The 16,742-nt window shown below is 37.6% G+C and overlaps 1 protein-coding gene across 6 annotated transcripts in view; it reads right to left on the minus strand.

Annotated features, from left to right (window-relative positions):
- Positions 1-16,742, minus strand: part of GOLGB1 (golgin B1) — an 88,348-nt gene that overhangs the window by 50,583 nt on the left and 21,023 nt on the right. For 4 of the 6 annotated variants that reach the window (XM_040484645.1, XM_040484641.1, XM_040484642.1 and 1 more), the window contains exons 2-10: positions 16,328-16,422; positions 15,373-15,525; positions 15,010-15,162; positions 12,637-12,765; positions 9,657-9,773; positions 6,886-7,008; positions 5,670-5,783; positions 3,276-3,678; positions 686-777 (exon numbers count right to left, since the gene is read on the minus strand). In XM_040484645.1, coding sequence (XP_040340579.1) covers positions 686-777; positions 3,276-3,678; positions 5,670-5,783; positions 6,886-7,008; positions 9,657-9,773; positions 12,637-12,765; positions 15,010-15,162; positions 15,373-15,525; positions 16,328-16,420 — 1,377 coding nt within the window. In that variant the 5' untranslated portion in view covers positions 16,421-16,422. The remainder of the gene's footprint in view (positions 1-685; positions 778-3,275; positions 3,679-5,669; positions 5,784-6,885; positions 7,009-9,656; positions 9,774-12,636; positions 12,766-15,009; positions 15,163-15,372; positions 15,526-16,327; positions 16,423-16,742) is intronic. The other 2 variants (XM_040484643.1, XM_040484644.1) reach the window with 2 other exon arrangements.

Raw genomic sequence — 16,742 nt, forward strand, 5'->3', positions numbered from 1 at the left:
ATGCGCCAATCAACAGCTAATTGGCAATTAAAGTTTCTACTGTTACTTAATGAGAGCATTATGATTTCTATAATAGACTTAAACATCTGGTTAGATGAAATTGTGTACATTAAAGCTGATCAAATCTCAGTCTACCAAAAACAAAATTGACTTCTCAGCTGATAAAAGGGATTATAAAATCAAAAATAATGATTTCTTTCCAAATCAGAATTCTAAGACCTTAGAATCAGAAAGGCTCCTGAGATCATGGTACTTATTATCTATTATTTCCTCATTAATCACTGTTGAGACACTAAATTAATGGCTTTCATGATTCCTTTCAAATGGAATCACCTCCAAAAAAGCATCTTATCAGGGCGTCTGGGTGGCTCGGTTGGTTAAGTGTCTGACTCTTGGTTTCAGCTCAGGTCATAATCTCACAATTTCTTGAGTTTGAGCCCCATATAGGCCTCTGCACTGACAGTGTGGAGCTTGCTTGGGATTCTTCCTTTCTCTCTGCTCCTCCCCTGCTCACACCCTCTCTGTCTCTCTCAAAATACATAAATAAGTTTTTTTAAAAAAGCATCCTATCAGGCAGAAGAGACAGAAAGTTTATACTACTTTCTGGAATAAATTCTCATTAGAGCACTCAAGTATAGATATAGCAAAGACAGATCATATTCGTAAGAAGTAAACATTTAATTACCTGTGTATCCTCAGTATAAACATCTGGGAGAGAAGTCTGAGATGCTGCTTCATGTTGTTGCAAGGTTGGTCTGCTTAGAAATTTGACTTGCTCTAAGGAAAGGAAAGTAAGTAAATAAAAATGATTTCTGCTGCAAGTCTGAAACTTGGTAAATTGTTATCTTCTAGAGATACACCACATGCTGCTTACTCCAGTTATCTTTTTTTAAATATTTTTTTTAATGTTTATTTACTTCTGAGACAGACGGAGCATGAGTGGGGGAGGGGCAGAGATAGAGGGAGACACAGAATCCAAAGCAGGCTCCAGGCTCAGAGCTGTCAGCACAGAGCCCAACATGGGGCTCAAAGTCACAGACCATGAGATCATGACCTGAGCCGAAGTCAGTCACTCAACCGACTGAGCCACCCAGGCACCCCTTACTCCAGTTATCTTAATTAAAATTATGCCAATGTCATGTTTTAACTGTTCACATGCTCTGAAGGACCAAAAGGCATCTCCGTAAACCACTTCCTTAAAAGGTAAAATAAAACAGGATTAGAATTTTTTACAAAGTCATTTTTCCTTAACCCCTTGAAAATGCCTTTAGTATTTTTAAATTTTATTTTCTTCACTCTACACTGAATCATTATGAGTCCCACCAAGATAATATGGCACAACTCTGCACATAAATATGGTCCAGTTAAGAGGACAGTGTGCTCATGTAATACACTGTTCCCTAATGCCTTTCAAGGCTTTCTGGTTAATGTTCAACTCCTCAATACAGATCTTCAACTTAAGTTTTTCTAAAATCTTTCCTTCAAATGTATGCCAATCTCTTTGAATTAAATTAGAAGCATGTATTACTTTAATAATAAAACTTTTTTAAAAAATAAGTTTTCATTAGACCTTCTTAAAGGATAAAGATTTTCCTTAAAAAGAACTTTTTACCTTTAAGAAAAGCATTCAGATCCATCTTTACAAGTAAGGATGATTCCACACCATTCAGTTTCCCTACCTATGTACCTAGATCTAGCCTGAGTTTCCCAAAAATTAATTCAAATCCTACTCATTTATCGGGTAAAAATAACAACACAAGAAACAACAGGTGTCAATGAGGATGTGGAGAAAGGGGAATCCTCTTACACTGTTGGTGGGAATGCAAACTGGTGCAGCCACTCTGGAAAATGGTACGGAGGTTCCTCAAAGAGTTAAAAATAGAACTACCCTATGATTGAACAGTTGCACTACTAGGTATTTACCCAAAGGATACAAAAATCGTATTCGAAGGGATTCATGCACCCCAGTGTTTATAGCAGCATTATCAACAACAGCCAAACTATGGAAAGAGCTCAAATGTCCATCGACTGATGAATGGATAAAGATGTGGCATATATATACAATGGAATATTATTCAGCCATCAAAAAGAACAAAATCTTGGGGCGCCTGGGTGGCGCAGTCGGTTAAGCGCCCGACTTCAGCCAGGTCACGATCTCGCGGTCTGTGAGTTCGAGCCCCGCGTCAGGCTCTGGGCTGATGGCTCAGAGCCTGGAGCCTGTTTCCGATTCTGTGTCTCCCTCTCTCTCTGCCCCTCGCCCGTTCATGCTCTGTCTCTCTCTGTCCCAAAAATAAATAAATGTTGAAAAAAAAAATTAAAAAAAAAAAAAAAAGAACAAAATCTTGCCATTTGCAACAATGTGGACGGAACTAGAGTGTAGTATGCTAGTGAAATAAGTCAGAGAAAGACAAATACCATCTGATTTCACACATATGTGGAATTTAAGAAACAAAACAGATGAACATATTGGGGGTGGCATGGAGAGAGGGAAACAAACTAAAAGAGACTCTTTAAAGACAGAGAACAAACTGAGGGTTATCAGAGGGAGGTGGATGGGAGATGGACTAGATGGGTGATAGGTATAAGGAGGGCACTTATGATGAGCACTGGGTGTTGTATGTAAGTGATGAATCACTGAATTCTACTCTTGAAACCAATATTGCACTGTATGTTAACTAACATTTAAAGACAAATTTGAAGAAAACAAAAAACAAATCCTACTCATTTCAGTTACTGAAACTTTCAGATCACAGTCATGTTTCACACAGCATTCTTTTTATTTTTTATTTATTTTTTTTAATTTTTTTTTCCAACGTTTATTTATTTTTGGGACAGAGAGAGACAGAGCATGAACGGGGGAGGGGCAGAGAGAGAGGGAGACACAGAATCGGAAACAGGCTCCAGGCTCTGAGCCATCAGCCCAGAGCCTGACGTGGGGCTCAAACTCACGGACTGCAAGATCATGACCTGGCTGAAGTCGGACGCTTAACAGACTGCGCCACCCAGGCGCCCCTCACATAGCATTCTTTTTAATACATGACACATCATTATCAATAGTTTTTATTTCTGTAATGATAATTATAATATTAAGTCAGATTATAACTTCAGCCAGAGATAGGAAAAATGACAAAGAGTTCAGAAGAGATGTCTTTCGTAATTCTGCTAATGATTCAATTGCTTTGAGCAAATGATGTCATTAACATATCCCTGAAATTCTGAAGTAGGAGACACTCAGGTGCTAACCAAGTAGACTTGAAAAGCAACCAAATACTGACCTTCCAGTTGTTGAATAGCCTGGGCTGAATGAACTGCCTGTTCACTCTTATCTTGGAGAAGCTTTGAATTTTCCTCCTTTAGAGCATTACAGGCAGAATGTAGCTCTTGCTCAGTCTTCTGAAGACTCGAAATGTGAGAGATCTTCTCTTCCATTTCTGCTTTGTGCTTCTGCTCTAAAGCACTGTACCGGGACTGTAGTTCAGCCTGGGCTTGACCTGCTTGCTCAAGCTGCTCCAGAAGATGATGCATTTCTTCCTGCAGGTTATGGAAAGATAATTTTCTCTCTGTCACCTCAAGTTGCATCTTTTCCATTAGAATCTTGGACTCCTGTCTTTCTGTTTCCACAGTGTTCCTTAAAGTATTATGCTCAGCTTCCATCTGCTGTAACTGCTGAGAGAGAATCTAAGAAAAAAAGACAAAGCTTCATGAGCTATAAATTCATTCTTTCATTTCAATAAGCATAGTGAAGTACCTGTTCTAGGTGAAGCATGGGGCTAGAGACCCAGGACCAAACCTAAAATTGCATAAGACCCTGTATTTGCTCCTAGATACTTTTAACAGTTTCTATTCATACATACTTATTTGTGCGTCATCTTTTATTTTCGGTCTCTCCCATTACAAAATAAGTTCAATAAGTGAAGGGACTTTGTTTTATCATCACTGTTCTCTAGCACCAAGCATAGTGCATGTCACAATGAGTACCTGGTACTCAATAAATATTGAATGAACGAATGAATGAATGAATGTCGTTCCTGCCCTCATGGAACTCAGAGTTCAGTGGGAGTCACATTTAACCAGATAATTATAATTCAAAAGTGATAGAGGCCATGAGAGAGATACTTAGGTATTAACAGGAGCAGAGAAAAAGGGAAATTTGCCGAAAGTCACATAGTTGTAACTATTTGTATAGTAACTATCTAGTAAGAGGCACAACTGAGATTTGAGCCTAACTGCCTGAAGACAGTGAGAGGAGCCTCGGGATCAGGATATAGGTTTTATTAGGATGGGAGATCTGGGAACGTGTTTCTATGCAAGACGTCCTTCTCAAGAAGAGTTGAAAATTAAGAAGAAAGAAGATGATTGACTTTCTCCAGCAGCACGCGGCACCCAGATGAATCTGGACTATAGCACCGATTCTACATTAGGATTTGGCTACCTGAATGTGATAAGACAAGGACATAGGGAACCTAAGGTCTGATAAAAGAGTATTCCAAATGGTCAAACATGGGTCAACAGCAGATGGGGAAAGGAGAGAGGCCAAGAAAGAACTAACATACCAGAGGAACAAAGTGAAAGGACCGAAGGATCTCAATGAGAATAAAGGTCAAGACAGCCTGAGAAAGGGAATGACAGGATGGGTTACATCCTGGGATGGGATACTTGAGCTTAAGATTTTAGAACATCTTTGATCACTTTAGATTCAGGGAATACTGCATGGTGGGATTATTTCAAGCCAACAGAAAATCAACAAAAACAAACAAGGGATAGTAAAAATCAGGCACAAGAACCATTCGAGATACCAAAGGAGCAAACTAACAGAAAGGAAACTCACTAGAAGACAGTATGACATTCTACAGAAACTAGGCTTCATGAGCTATAAATTCATTCTTTCATTTCAATAAGCATAGTGAATTCAATAAGCATAGGTGAAGCATGGGGCTAGAGACCCAGGACCAAACCTAAAATTGCATAAGACCTAAAAGCACAAAGGAAAAAGCAAGAATAAAAGATACAAATAAAAGCAAGAATAAAAGATACAAAAGGTAAGCTCATCGTTATATCACCACCATGTAAGCACAGGGTATTTGTTGAAAGAATGAATAAATGGCACCAATTCTCAGAAGGCTTACGATGTTATGGAATGCCTGGGTGGCTCAGTTGGTTAAGCGTCTGACTTTTGATTTTGGCTGATCATGCTGTCACGATTCATGAGATAGAGCCCCAAGCTGGGCTCCCCATTGACAGCACAAAGCCTGCTTGGGATTCTCTCTCTCTCCCTTTCTCTCTGCCCCTCCTCCACTCTTCCATGTGTACATGCTCTCTCGCTCTCTCTCTCTCTCTCTCAAAAATAAATGAGAGGCACTCGGGTTGTGGCTTAGCCAGTTGAGTGTCTTACTTTGGCTCAGGTCATGATCTTGTGGTCTATGAGATCAAGTCCCGTGTTGGGCTCTGTGCTGACAGTTCTGAGCCTGGAGTCTGCTTTGGATTCTGTGTCTCTCTCTTTGCCCTCCCCCATTTTCTCTCTTTCTCAAAAATAAATAAACATTAAAAAAAATTATAAATAAATAAACTTTAAAAAGAAGGCTTATGATGTTATATGTGCTGCCTGGGAAACTAAAGTGGAAATGAATACTCCACTCCTAAGACAGGCAGTAAAGATCACGAGGCAGTACCTGGTTTTTCTCTTCGGCAGCAGTCAGCTCCTGTTGTAGCAAGTCCACCACCTGAGCACGGCCCAATAAGGCTTCCTCATGCTCTTCAAGCTTCCTCTGCAGCACCCTTAATTTCTGAGAAGGAAATGTTTTAGATACAATGTGCTAAACCAATGAGCACCATTATCTGCTTACCTTTCGAAATATTATGTAGATTTGCGTACTTCTGTTTTTTGGATGTTGAGATGACAGATTAAAGAGTGGGACACCAGCATGCCATGCTCCCCCTCCAGCACAAAAAAGAATCTCCGAAATTGCCTTCTCCAGTACACTGACAACAACCAAACTGAGACACAAGCAAGCCCCTGAATTAGGGAGGCTTTTTAATAATTAGAGAAAATAAAACATCCACTTCTAAAATTATATAGTCAATGTCCTACTCCTAAGTAACATAAGTACATGTATATCTCACTCACCAAAGAGAACATTCTCTGCAGGCAAGAACCATTTCTCTTCTAGCTTCATGCACAGGACATGCACTCGATACACATTTGTTGGATAAATAAATCAATGATACATGTATATATTAATATACTACTTCAAAGAGTGCTATATTCTGAAACTTTATTTAGTGGTATATTCTGAAGGATTACTTAGAACGTGGAAGAAGTTTTCACTCAAAAACAATTAAATGCATCAACCATGAAATACCACTGGAGCACTTTTAGTTACCAGACTGCACTACACACTAAATAAAAACAAATACCTTCAAGTTAGTAGATGATAAACTTAAAAACAATGAAGCCAATTTCCAAAATATACCCAATGAATTTTTTTAGAATAATTGATTTAATAAGAGACTTTATGACTTCAAAATCACTCCTTTACATCTTTATAATTTTTTGAAAGTTTAAAACTGGCTTCATTGATTTGAAGCTTTGGATCAGGTCTTTAATGCAGCTACAACTGGCAAACTGAAGAGAAACCAATTTCTGACTACCACATACATTTGCCAATTAAATTTAGCTTTTGAGTACCAACAACCTGGTTAGAGGCATAAAAGGCAAGGTAAGGACAAGAAAAAATAAATAATTAATATGCAACAGAAGACAAGATCACCAAAAAGAAGCCAATTAAGGAGCACACTAAGACCAAGTAGAGAGCAGTATGCAAAGGTAGAAAATTTAATTAAAAGTTAACCAAATGACAGTCATTCTACTAAGTTTTAGCAACACACCTGTTGCATCTCTGTTTCCACATCTGCCTGGGTTACTAACTGAAGAAGCTCATCTTCATGAAGACGAACTTGTGTTTCAAAGCGGGCATCCTTCTCTCGGACCACCTGCTGCATGGAACTCAACTAAAGACACACACCAGAGAAACTATACACGTTACACTCCCCGAATATAGCACAAACAAAACTCACACACTATTCTCCAAAGATAGACACTGAGAACTGATAGACAATAGAGTTTTTAAATTAAATTTTTAATGTCAAGGATGGGAATGCTGAAAGAGAGACAGGCCTGACAATAACTTCCAGTGTAAGAGAAATCCTCTTATCAAATTCAGAAATCAGCCTAAATACAAATTGTGATTAAAAATTATATTTGCATGGCTACTAAAATGTTTAAATATACAAGAAGTATATTTTTTAAAAGTTCTGCAGAGATTAGAATATTAAACCTACAAAGTGAAATTAGGTTTCTGTTAAGTCCTAGGCACATCAATATCACACTCATGCTCAAAAACTTTCAGTGAAAAATCTCATGCCCTATTAAGTCAAACTTCAAACTAATGGATCTTTTATTCAAAATTCTCTACAACTGGAATAAATCCCATTTGATCGTGGTGAATGATTTTTTAAATGTATTGGTTGGATTCAGTTTGCTAGTATTTTATTGAGAAGTTTTGCATCCATGTTCATCAGGAATATCGACTCGTCTTATCTTCAAAGAACTGCTTTTACCAAAGACCTTGGTATATTTCTAAACTCTTACCACCTCTTCCTGACACCACTATTTTCAGGTGTCATTACTTGCAGGCTTCTAGATCACCCTTATTTGTAAATGGCTCTTAACAGAATAAAATGGAAATAAATAGACTGTGAGCTGTTTAACATCAGTGTTTTCGTTTTGTTCTGTTCTGCAGTTATGTGTGTGTGCACGTGCACATGTGTGTCTGCATATGAATGCCTACTTACTCATTTCTTTAAGATCTGTAGTGTGTGTGTGTGCGCGCGTGTGCACATGTGTGTCTGCATATGAATGCCTACTTATTCATTTCCTTAAGATCTGTAGTTGAGTATGCTGACCTCATCTTAGCTTGCCCAGTTTGTATCGGTCCTTCAACTACTGCTAATTTTTTCAATTTATGACATCTTGAATTATCTCAGCTCTCCTTCTGGGTAGGAAAAAAATCTTTGTAATTTTTTTATCTTAATTCTGACATTACTATGAATCTGGAATCCTGTGTTGCAAGTGTATAGGCATTGGAGTCCTTCATTACCAAATGCATCTACGTATCCTTTCCTATAAATGTACCATATTCCTGTTTAATCTCTGTGACTTTGCTCAGACCATTCCTCACAAATGGAATACTTTCCCCCATCTTGTCGAGATTAATATCTATCCATCACAGTTTTACCTAATTTTTCCATGTACCTTCCTTGGATATCACACTCATGGTAACCTCTTTCATCTCTCAAAATACTTTCCATTCGTGTTGACGCTTGCTATTCACTCATTCTGAATGGTTTGCATTATGATGGATCTGTTAATAATATATTTATATTCTTGGCTTTCCATGTTTTATGCCACTCAGTAAAATACATATTTTGTATTTCTCTATGCTACATTATATATAGTGCTTCTGCCTAAAACGGACACAATAAAAGCTAATAGTTTTGTAAAAGTAAGCATTTCGGGATATACAATATTAACTGTATACATAGCAGCAGACCATCCATGGACAGAAAACACCGTTAATACTATAATTTATCAAAAAAATAAACACCCAATGGAAAAAATTAACTATTATGCAAAGATACTTCAAGGGAAAAAACAAATTCACGAGTCAAAAGCATTCTCAAGGGAAAAATAGAGGGTTGGGTGGTCAAGCTGGAAATTTAGAAAAACAGCCAGAGAGAAGGAGTTGAGGATGCCAGTCCAAAGAGTCTGGTCCTGGTAGCAGAAATAAATACGAAGAATGTCAAATACTAGTGCCTTTTAACATTGAATCATGTAACCTATACCACTTTCTCATCATATACTAAGAAACCTTCTGATTATAATTTAACTTCTCAGTAAGATTTTACTATAGGGAAAGAAGGGACCTAATCATTTGTATTTCTTTTTGTTTACCTTACCAGTCCCCTCCAAACAACACAAGCCAAATCATAAAAGACTGAATTTCTGTGTGCTATTAAAACCAAATTACAGGACTGTAGAACTTAGAAACAGCCATCAATTAGGTTATGGCAAATTTATCAACACTTTCATTGTAACACTTTTATAGTAACACTTTTATTTTATTATTTTTTATTATTAATTTTATTTTTTATTATTATTTTATTATTTCATTGTAACACTTTTATAGTAACACTTTTATTTTCTTCTACTACCATACCCTTCTCATTTCTACTGTAACATTCTAGTTACTATACTTTTATATACTAAGGTTTTCAAAAGTGTTTGAATTGGGGCACCTGGGTGGCTCAGTTGGTCGGGTGTCTGACTTTTGATTTTGGCTCAGATCATGATCTCATGGTTCATCAGTCTGAGCCCCATGTTGGGCTCTGTGTTGACAGTGCAGGGCCTGCTTGAGATTCTTTCTCTTTCCCTCTCTCCCTCTCTCCCTGGACTGCCACACCCCTGCTTGCACTCTTTCTCTCAAAAGAAATAAACTAAAAAAAAAAAAAAAAAGTGTCTGAATTGGCTTGTCATGTAATAGCCCATTAGACTTTCATGATTCTTTATTCTAACCATTATGAGGTACCTTCCCCCCTACCTGAGCAGCTTGTTCTGCCTGCGTCTGGCTGAGCTGGGCTTTCAGAGTGCTAATGAGTTCTTCCTTCTCTTGGAGCTGTTGCTTCATAATTAAAAATTCTTCCACCTCTGTTGAGCGCTTATCAAATGGAAGACACAGAAGGAAAAAAATAGTTATTTAAACAAAAGAATTAGCACGCTTAATTCTTTGACCTCGCCGTCTCATTTGCCCCAATACCTACCAATATCCTTCTAATTTCCACTTAACACAAAAGTGAACTACATGTGCGTAGTGGTTTTTAAAAAGTAATTATCAGAATTATTTGTCAGAGGAAAATAGAAGCAATAGCAGCAATTTTTCAACTTCTCTGAATCCTCACATTGAAACAGACAGCACAACTAAATAGTAAAACCAAAAACCCATAGATAATATTCACAATGAAATTAGGAAGGTAGTCCCACAAACTCCAAAATACAAGCAGGCAGAGCAAACCACCAAAAGGCACAAGACCTGCATGGTATTAAGAGCCTACGCAAAGAAAGAAGGCAGCAACAGAGCAACAGTAATGGCCTTGAGAACTGGAAAATCCCCAAATAGCCAACAAGTTCTTACTGGAAAGCACAGTTGGCCAATCTAAGAACAGCAGCTTAAATTGGCAGGGCTTTTCCATTCCCCAATACTGGGTAAATGTAAGGGATCCACAGGAAAAAGGACTAAAAGGCTAGATCAGCCTAGCCCCTCTGAATTCTCAAAACTGACTCATCAGGGCTGCCTTCCAAGATTCAGGGCTGCCTTCCAAGACACAGACCGGAAATAAGAAGAAACTTCTAGGAGTGAAATAAAAATTACGCAGAATAGAGATAACAGAAACAGAAGAAAAAGGTCTATACACATGTTGTATAATTCATTATCAACTAGCCACATGTGACTACAGAAGGCCTGAAATATGCCTAACGCAAATGAGGAGTTTAATTATAAATATAATTTAATTTTAATTAAAGTACAAATTATTTCCCATTAAATTCAACTATATTTCACTTCTTTGCATCATGTCATATACTCTTGAATTGTTAAACAAGTAAGAAGTGTGCGTGCTATTCCTAGTATTACAATAAATACATCATCTAGTCAGTGTCAGTGGATTCACTCAGTTTGAATGATTTTTTCCTACATACTCATGTAACACTGCAATGTGTTTATCTGAATCCTTTATGCAGACAACATGAGTCACAGTTGATACCTATGCAGATCATACGAAAAATGATGTTTCAGCCCTCAGTCCAGTTATTGGAAAGCGTTTAAGTATGTCTGGAACAACTTAAAATGAATCTACTTTTTCAATTGGAAATTTTATGAAATCTACACAGAGATGAAGTATTTCTAATGAGAATTTAGTAACCCAAATTGAGACATAATGTAAAAATACACACCAAATTTCAGACAGTGCAAAAAAAGAAAAAGTAAAATACACAAAAATAATTGTATTAATTTCAAAAGTATATTTTGAATATATTGGACTAAATGAAAAATATTTTTGAAATTAATTTTACCTTCCTGTTCTTTATCTTTTGTAATATAGCCACTACAAAATTTTTAAAATTATACATGTGGTTTACATTATATTACTATTGAATCCAGCTGCCAGATCTTTGGACAGACACACACACACACACACACACACACACACACACACAAGAGAGAGAGAGAGAGAGAGAGAGAGAGAGAGAGAAAAGTCTCTTAAGTAAATAGAGTTCTCCTGAACAAAGCCTCTCTCCAAAAGTTTAGAAAAATTAACTGCACACAAAAATAAGGAACATAAAAGGATCAAGGTTAAATTTCATACAAAGTTATTATTAAAAAAAAGACTAAGGAGCAGAATAATATTCTTTTTTTAAAAAAAATTTTTTTTCAACGTTTTTATTTATTTTTGGGACAGAGAGAGACAGAGCATGAACGGGGGAGGGGCAGAGAGAGAGGGAGACACAGAATCGGAAACAGGCTCCAGGCTCCGAGCCATCAGCCCAGGGCCTGACGCGGGGCTCGAACTCACGGACCGCGAGATCGTGACCTGGCTGAAGCCGGACGCTTAACCGACTGCGCCACCCAGGCGCCCCCAGAATAATATTCTTAAAGGTCATAATAACAGAACTGAGACATGTTAAAAATAAAATAAAATAAAAAAACCAAACCCACCATGTATTTCAAAAGTTGTTAAAAAATAAAGAAAATTATATAAAACACAGAAGAACAACATAAATCAAAATTAGAAATTTCAGAAAAAGAAATCTAAACAAGAAATAACACAAAAGTAAACAAACACAAAACAGAATGCCTTAAGTGAAGTAAGAAAAAAAAGAAAGTTACAGTGAAGAAAGAAAGAAAAAGGAACTAAGAGTGACAAATACTAAAGATTATCAAAGAAGCAACATACAGATAATAGAAGTTCTTAAAGAAGAAAACATACCAAATATTACAAGCTATCTAATTCAAGAAAACTCTTCTGAAATAAAAATATGTGAAACCATTTTTTAAAAAGCATAATAGGGGGCGCCTGGGTGGCTCAGTCGATTAAGCCGCCGACTTCGGCTCAGGTCATGATCTCGCGGTCTGTGAGTTCGAGCCCCGTGTCGGGCTCTGTGCTACAGCTCAGAGCCTGGAGCCTGCTTCGGATTCTGTGTCTCCCTCTCTCTCTGCCCCTCCCCCACTCGTGCTCTGTCTCTCTCTCTCTCTGTCAAGGGTGAATAAACATTAAAAAAATTTTTTAAAAAAAGCATAATAGGAATCCACAAATATCAACCACGAATGGCAAACACCGATTACCAGACTTAGGCAGGAAGGAAGGGAAGTTGGTGAGGGAAGGAAAGGGAAGAAGAAAGAAAACTGACAGATACATAGGTAAACATCTGTTGGGTATCTAGAAAAATATATTTATGGTATAATAATCCATTGGGCCTTAGTGATTCATTAACCTAATGATTATGAGGTGACTAAACACCCCTACCTGTGTAGTTTGCTCTGCCTGTGCCTGGGTAAGTTGGGCTTGCAAACAGCTAATTAGTTCTTCCTTCTCCTGGAGTTTATGTTTTATCTTTTCTACTTCCATCTCTTCCTCTGTAGAACTCTTATCATGCTGAAAATACAGGAGATAAAGTTATTTATTTAAAATAATTACAACTAATACATATGTGATCTTTTGTTCTAACTTGCCCTATATAACTATTTGATTATAGTTTCATAAATGGGAGCAAGAAATAACACCTGACCTATCAACCAGGAAGGAATCTTAGAGTTTTCCCATTTTAGTATGGCCAGGTAGCTCCTTGCTAGACTCATCCTCAATCAGATAACAGCTATCAACTCTGAACAATACAGGAAAACAGCTACTTGAAAATGCTAGAGGGCAACCAAAAGCAGGAAGATACTGGAAGGGAGTCAATACTTGGAAGAAATGACACTGAGTTTCCCATTTTTATGTTTTTTTTTTTTTGTCTGAGGACAAAACCAGTCAGCAGCACACAAGACTAAAAATTAATAGAAAATTCATAGTCTCACTGCCTTGAAAAACCAGAGGACAGAATTTAGGAAAACACAGGTGCTGTTAAGTGAGGGGCAAAACATCATACAAGACCCAGTAAAGGGAAATCCAAATCTTTCAAGTCTATTTTTTCCCCCGAAAAGTTCTTCCTCATATTGAACCAGACTCTCCCTCCCTACTGAATTCACCACCCTCAAATGAACCAAGTCTGCTTATTAGAACTACACAAGATAATTTTATACTTTCTTCTATACAATACTTCGTCAAGCATCTGAGGATTGCTGTCATTTCTTCAACTATACTTTCCAGAGACTGTCTAGCTCTGTAAATGGGTATCCAATAGGATAAAGCTGCTATAACTAATTGCTGAAACTTAGAAATCATTTGAATTCAACCCTCTTATTTAACAGAAGAAGGAAATGAAGTTGTGGTCTCAGGCCTTAAAAAAAAAAAAAAAAAAAAAAAAAGCAGAGTATAAAATAGATAACTTAAAAATCTAACAACATAGTAGAGGGAAAGTTAGAAGAAACAAAGCAACGTGGGGAGACAGGCTGGTACCACAACTATGAGAAGAAACAATTATCAGAGGAAAAACCAAGAACTAAGAAAAGAATCTAGATGAACAAGTAATCTGAGAAGAATGAGAAAAGCTCCTAAAATAAGTTTTGAGAAGTTAAATAAAGCTATGGAAAAGTAATGTCTTCTGAGCATTAGATCCAGAGAAAAAAGACTAACCAGGGTACTAGGAAGCTAACCAGTGACCCCAAGGGTTGTGCCTAGAGAATCAATTACAACCTCATTTCCCAAAACTAAAAACATTGAACAAGGTGGAATTAAGAAAATGAAAATAATGGGGCGCCTGGGTGGCTCAGTCGGTTAAGGTTCTGACTTCAGCTCAGGTCATGAACTCACAGTCTGTGTGTTCAAGCCCCGCATCAGGCTCTGTGCTGACAGCTCAGAGCCTGGAGCCTGCTTCAGATTCTGTGTCTCCCTCTCTCTCTGCCCCTTGGCTGCTTGCACTCTGTCTCTCTCTCTCTCTCTCTCAAAAATAAATAAAAAAAGAAAATGAAAATAAAAATAAATAGATCTCTTAGGCAGAGTTAAGGCTAGGCCAACTACAATGTGCACATGTGATATGCCGGCCTCCATTATATTCTAAAGCTCCTTGCTAGACTTCAAAAAACTGAAGTTTCTTGTTCACTAAATGGCTGGTTGAATGTGAATATCTGGGGTTTAACCATATAGAAAAGCAATAGTAATGTGTTGGGACAATACTCTTTCTTAAAAGGCACCACCTTCCTTATTCCTCTAACCCTGATGATCTTAAATTGTTTTGCTGGTGACAGGTGACAGTCATAAACCAAGAAAGCACCCCTCACAGGGAGCCCAAGGCAATCTAGTTGATTCAGTTACAATGCATGAAACATTAATCCACTAATATATGGCCACATGAAGATGCAGAATATTCTATGTCAGGTCACTGACTAAAAGAATTCAGAGCTGGTGGAAACCTTACAGACTATGTAGTTTAATATTCTAACCAAAGATGAAATTCCACCAAAAAGTATGTGCCTCTCCCATCTAAATTCCTCACTCCAGTATATTTTTCCTGTTAGCCTTTTTTAATACTCTGAAAGCCTAGGTCACATTTCATTTCTATATTTTCTGTTGGCCTTTTATTCTATCTGTGTGTGGCCCAGAGCCCAGCTAGACTGCAAGCTCAATAAGAAAGTACAACATTTAGTGTTGTAACTTCATAAATTTTTGTGATTAGGGAAGATCTGTTATAATGGGAGGCTTTTCCACTCAGAAAATGTGTATTATATCCAGTCACCGTACCTTGGAAAGTTGCTCCTCTGACTGAGGTTCTGTAGGCAGGACAGTCCCTCCTTGTGCCTTCATTTCTTCTATGTGCTTATTCAAAGAAGTTAATTTGGCCTTAGCATGAAGTTTTAGTTTTTTTATTTTATTATCAGCAGCTTTTCTTTCTTCCTGTCAGAGAACAATGATGGTAAGTATATAAATGTTTATTCATCACGTACCTGTACATAACAAAAAGTTATTCTCAATAGGCATCATTTTATAGTATGAGGGAAATAAGAATCACATTCTCTAATCACTTAAGTGAAAAGAAAAATGTAAGTGAATGTTGTGTCTGTCTTTTATCAAATGCTTGGCAGGAAAGGAGAAAAACCATGGTACCTGTAGAACTTCATCCTTTTGTTGCAGTTGAATGTCCTTCTGTCTAACGATTTCTTTTAGCTCCACCACCAACTGCTCAGCATAAGCCAGGCGCTCCAGAACATCCTCTTGTGTTCTATTGTTAAATTCCATGTCAGATTCTTGGGGTAATGCCTAGTATTTAGACAAAAAGTTGCCAATGCACCAGGGAAAAGACATTAACATTGAGAGAAAAGAGTTCCTTCATTGCAACATCATTTTATCTTTTCCCCAACTCACCTCCGTACTTAAGAAATCTTTCCAACTCTGAGACAATTATCATCATAGCCATTAAAATATATTGAGTATTTTAGAAATGTGAAGCATTTCACAAACATTATCTCATTTATGAGATTATCCTAATTTTACCAAAGAGAAAAATAAAGGGAAGCAAAGATAACAAACTAGCAAGTGGAAGACCCCAAAATTTAAATTTAAGAGAGCAGTTGAATAAAATTCTCTCAACCACTAGGCAATACTGCTTGTCTTTCAGAAAACTAAAGGGCTTCTTTTGATTCCTTATGTGACCATCAGAAAATACAATGCAAACTATAAGAGAAGTGTGGATAAATTTACAATAACAAACATATCTTCAAACCTGAAAGGTGCCCTAGTTCTGCCACTTATTATTCAAACCTTTCCTAGGGAACAGGATATATACCTGAGGAGAAGTTAAAACAATCTAGCTAGCACTAAACAAGGCTCAGGGGACAATGAGAAAGATCTTTCCAATCTCATCCAGGACTTGACTCCCATCACTGTGGCTTATAGGCTACAAACTTATAGGAGAAGGATCATTTATAAAGTATCAATATGTTTCTTAATCCTCTCTTCCACCTAGCACAATGGAGGCTGCTCAAAACCTTCTATCTTCCTTTTCCTCAGAAGAACATAGAATATATGTCTCATCAGTTTAATTTAGAACGGAGCTACTCACAGGGTCTAGGGAAGCCCTCATATTCTGATCAGTGTCATCTCCTGATAATTCATGCAAAACAACATTGGCTAATCCTGACAATCGGCTCAGCATTTCTGCAGGAAAAGAAAACATAAACAGTAAAATGGACATAGGCTTCTCTTGTACTGGCAACTATATCATCTATAAGTGAAAAGCATGATGATGTATTTAAAAAGGCATTTGAGGGGCGCCTGGGTAGAGCATCCGACTTCAGCTCAGGTCATGATCTCGCGGTTAGTGAGTTCGAGCCCCATGTCAGGCTCTGGGCTGACAGCTCAAAGCCTGGAGACTGCTTCAGATTCTGTGTCCTCCCTCTCTCTCTGCCCCTCCCCCATTCATGTTCTCTCTCTCTCTCTCTCTCTCTCTCTCTCTCTCTCTCTCTTTCTCTCACTCT

Source organism: Herpailurus yagouaroundi, unplaced genomic scaffold (genome assembly GCF_014898765.1).
Source record: "Herpailurus yagouaroundi ecotype Mexico unplaced genomic scaffold, PumYag 162, whole genome shotgun sequence".
Lineage (NCBI taxonomy): Eukaryota > Metazoa > Chordata > Mammalia > Carnivora > Felidae > Herpailurus > Herpailurus yagouaroundi.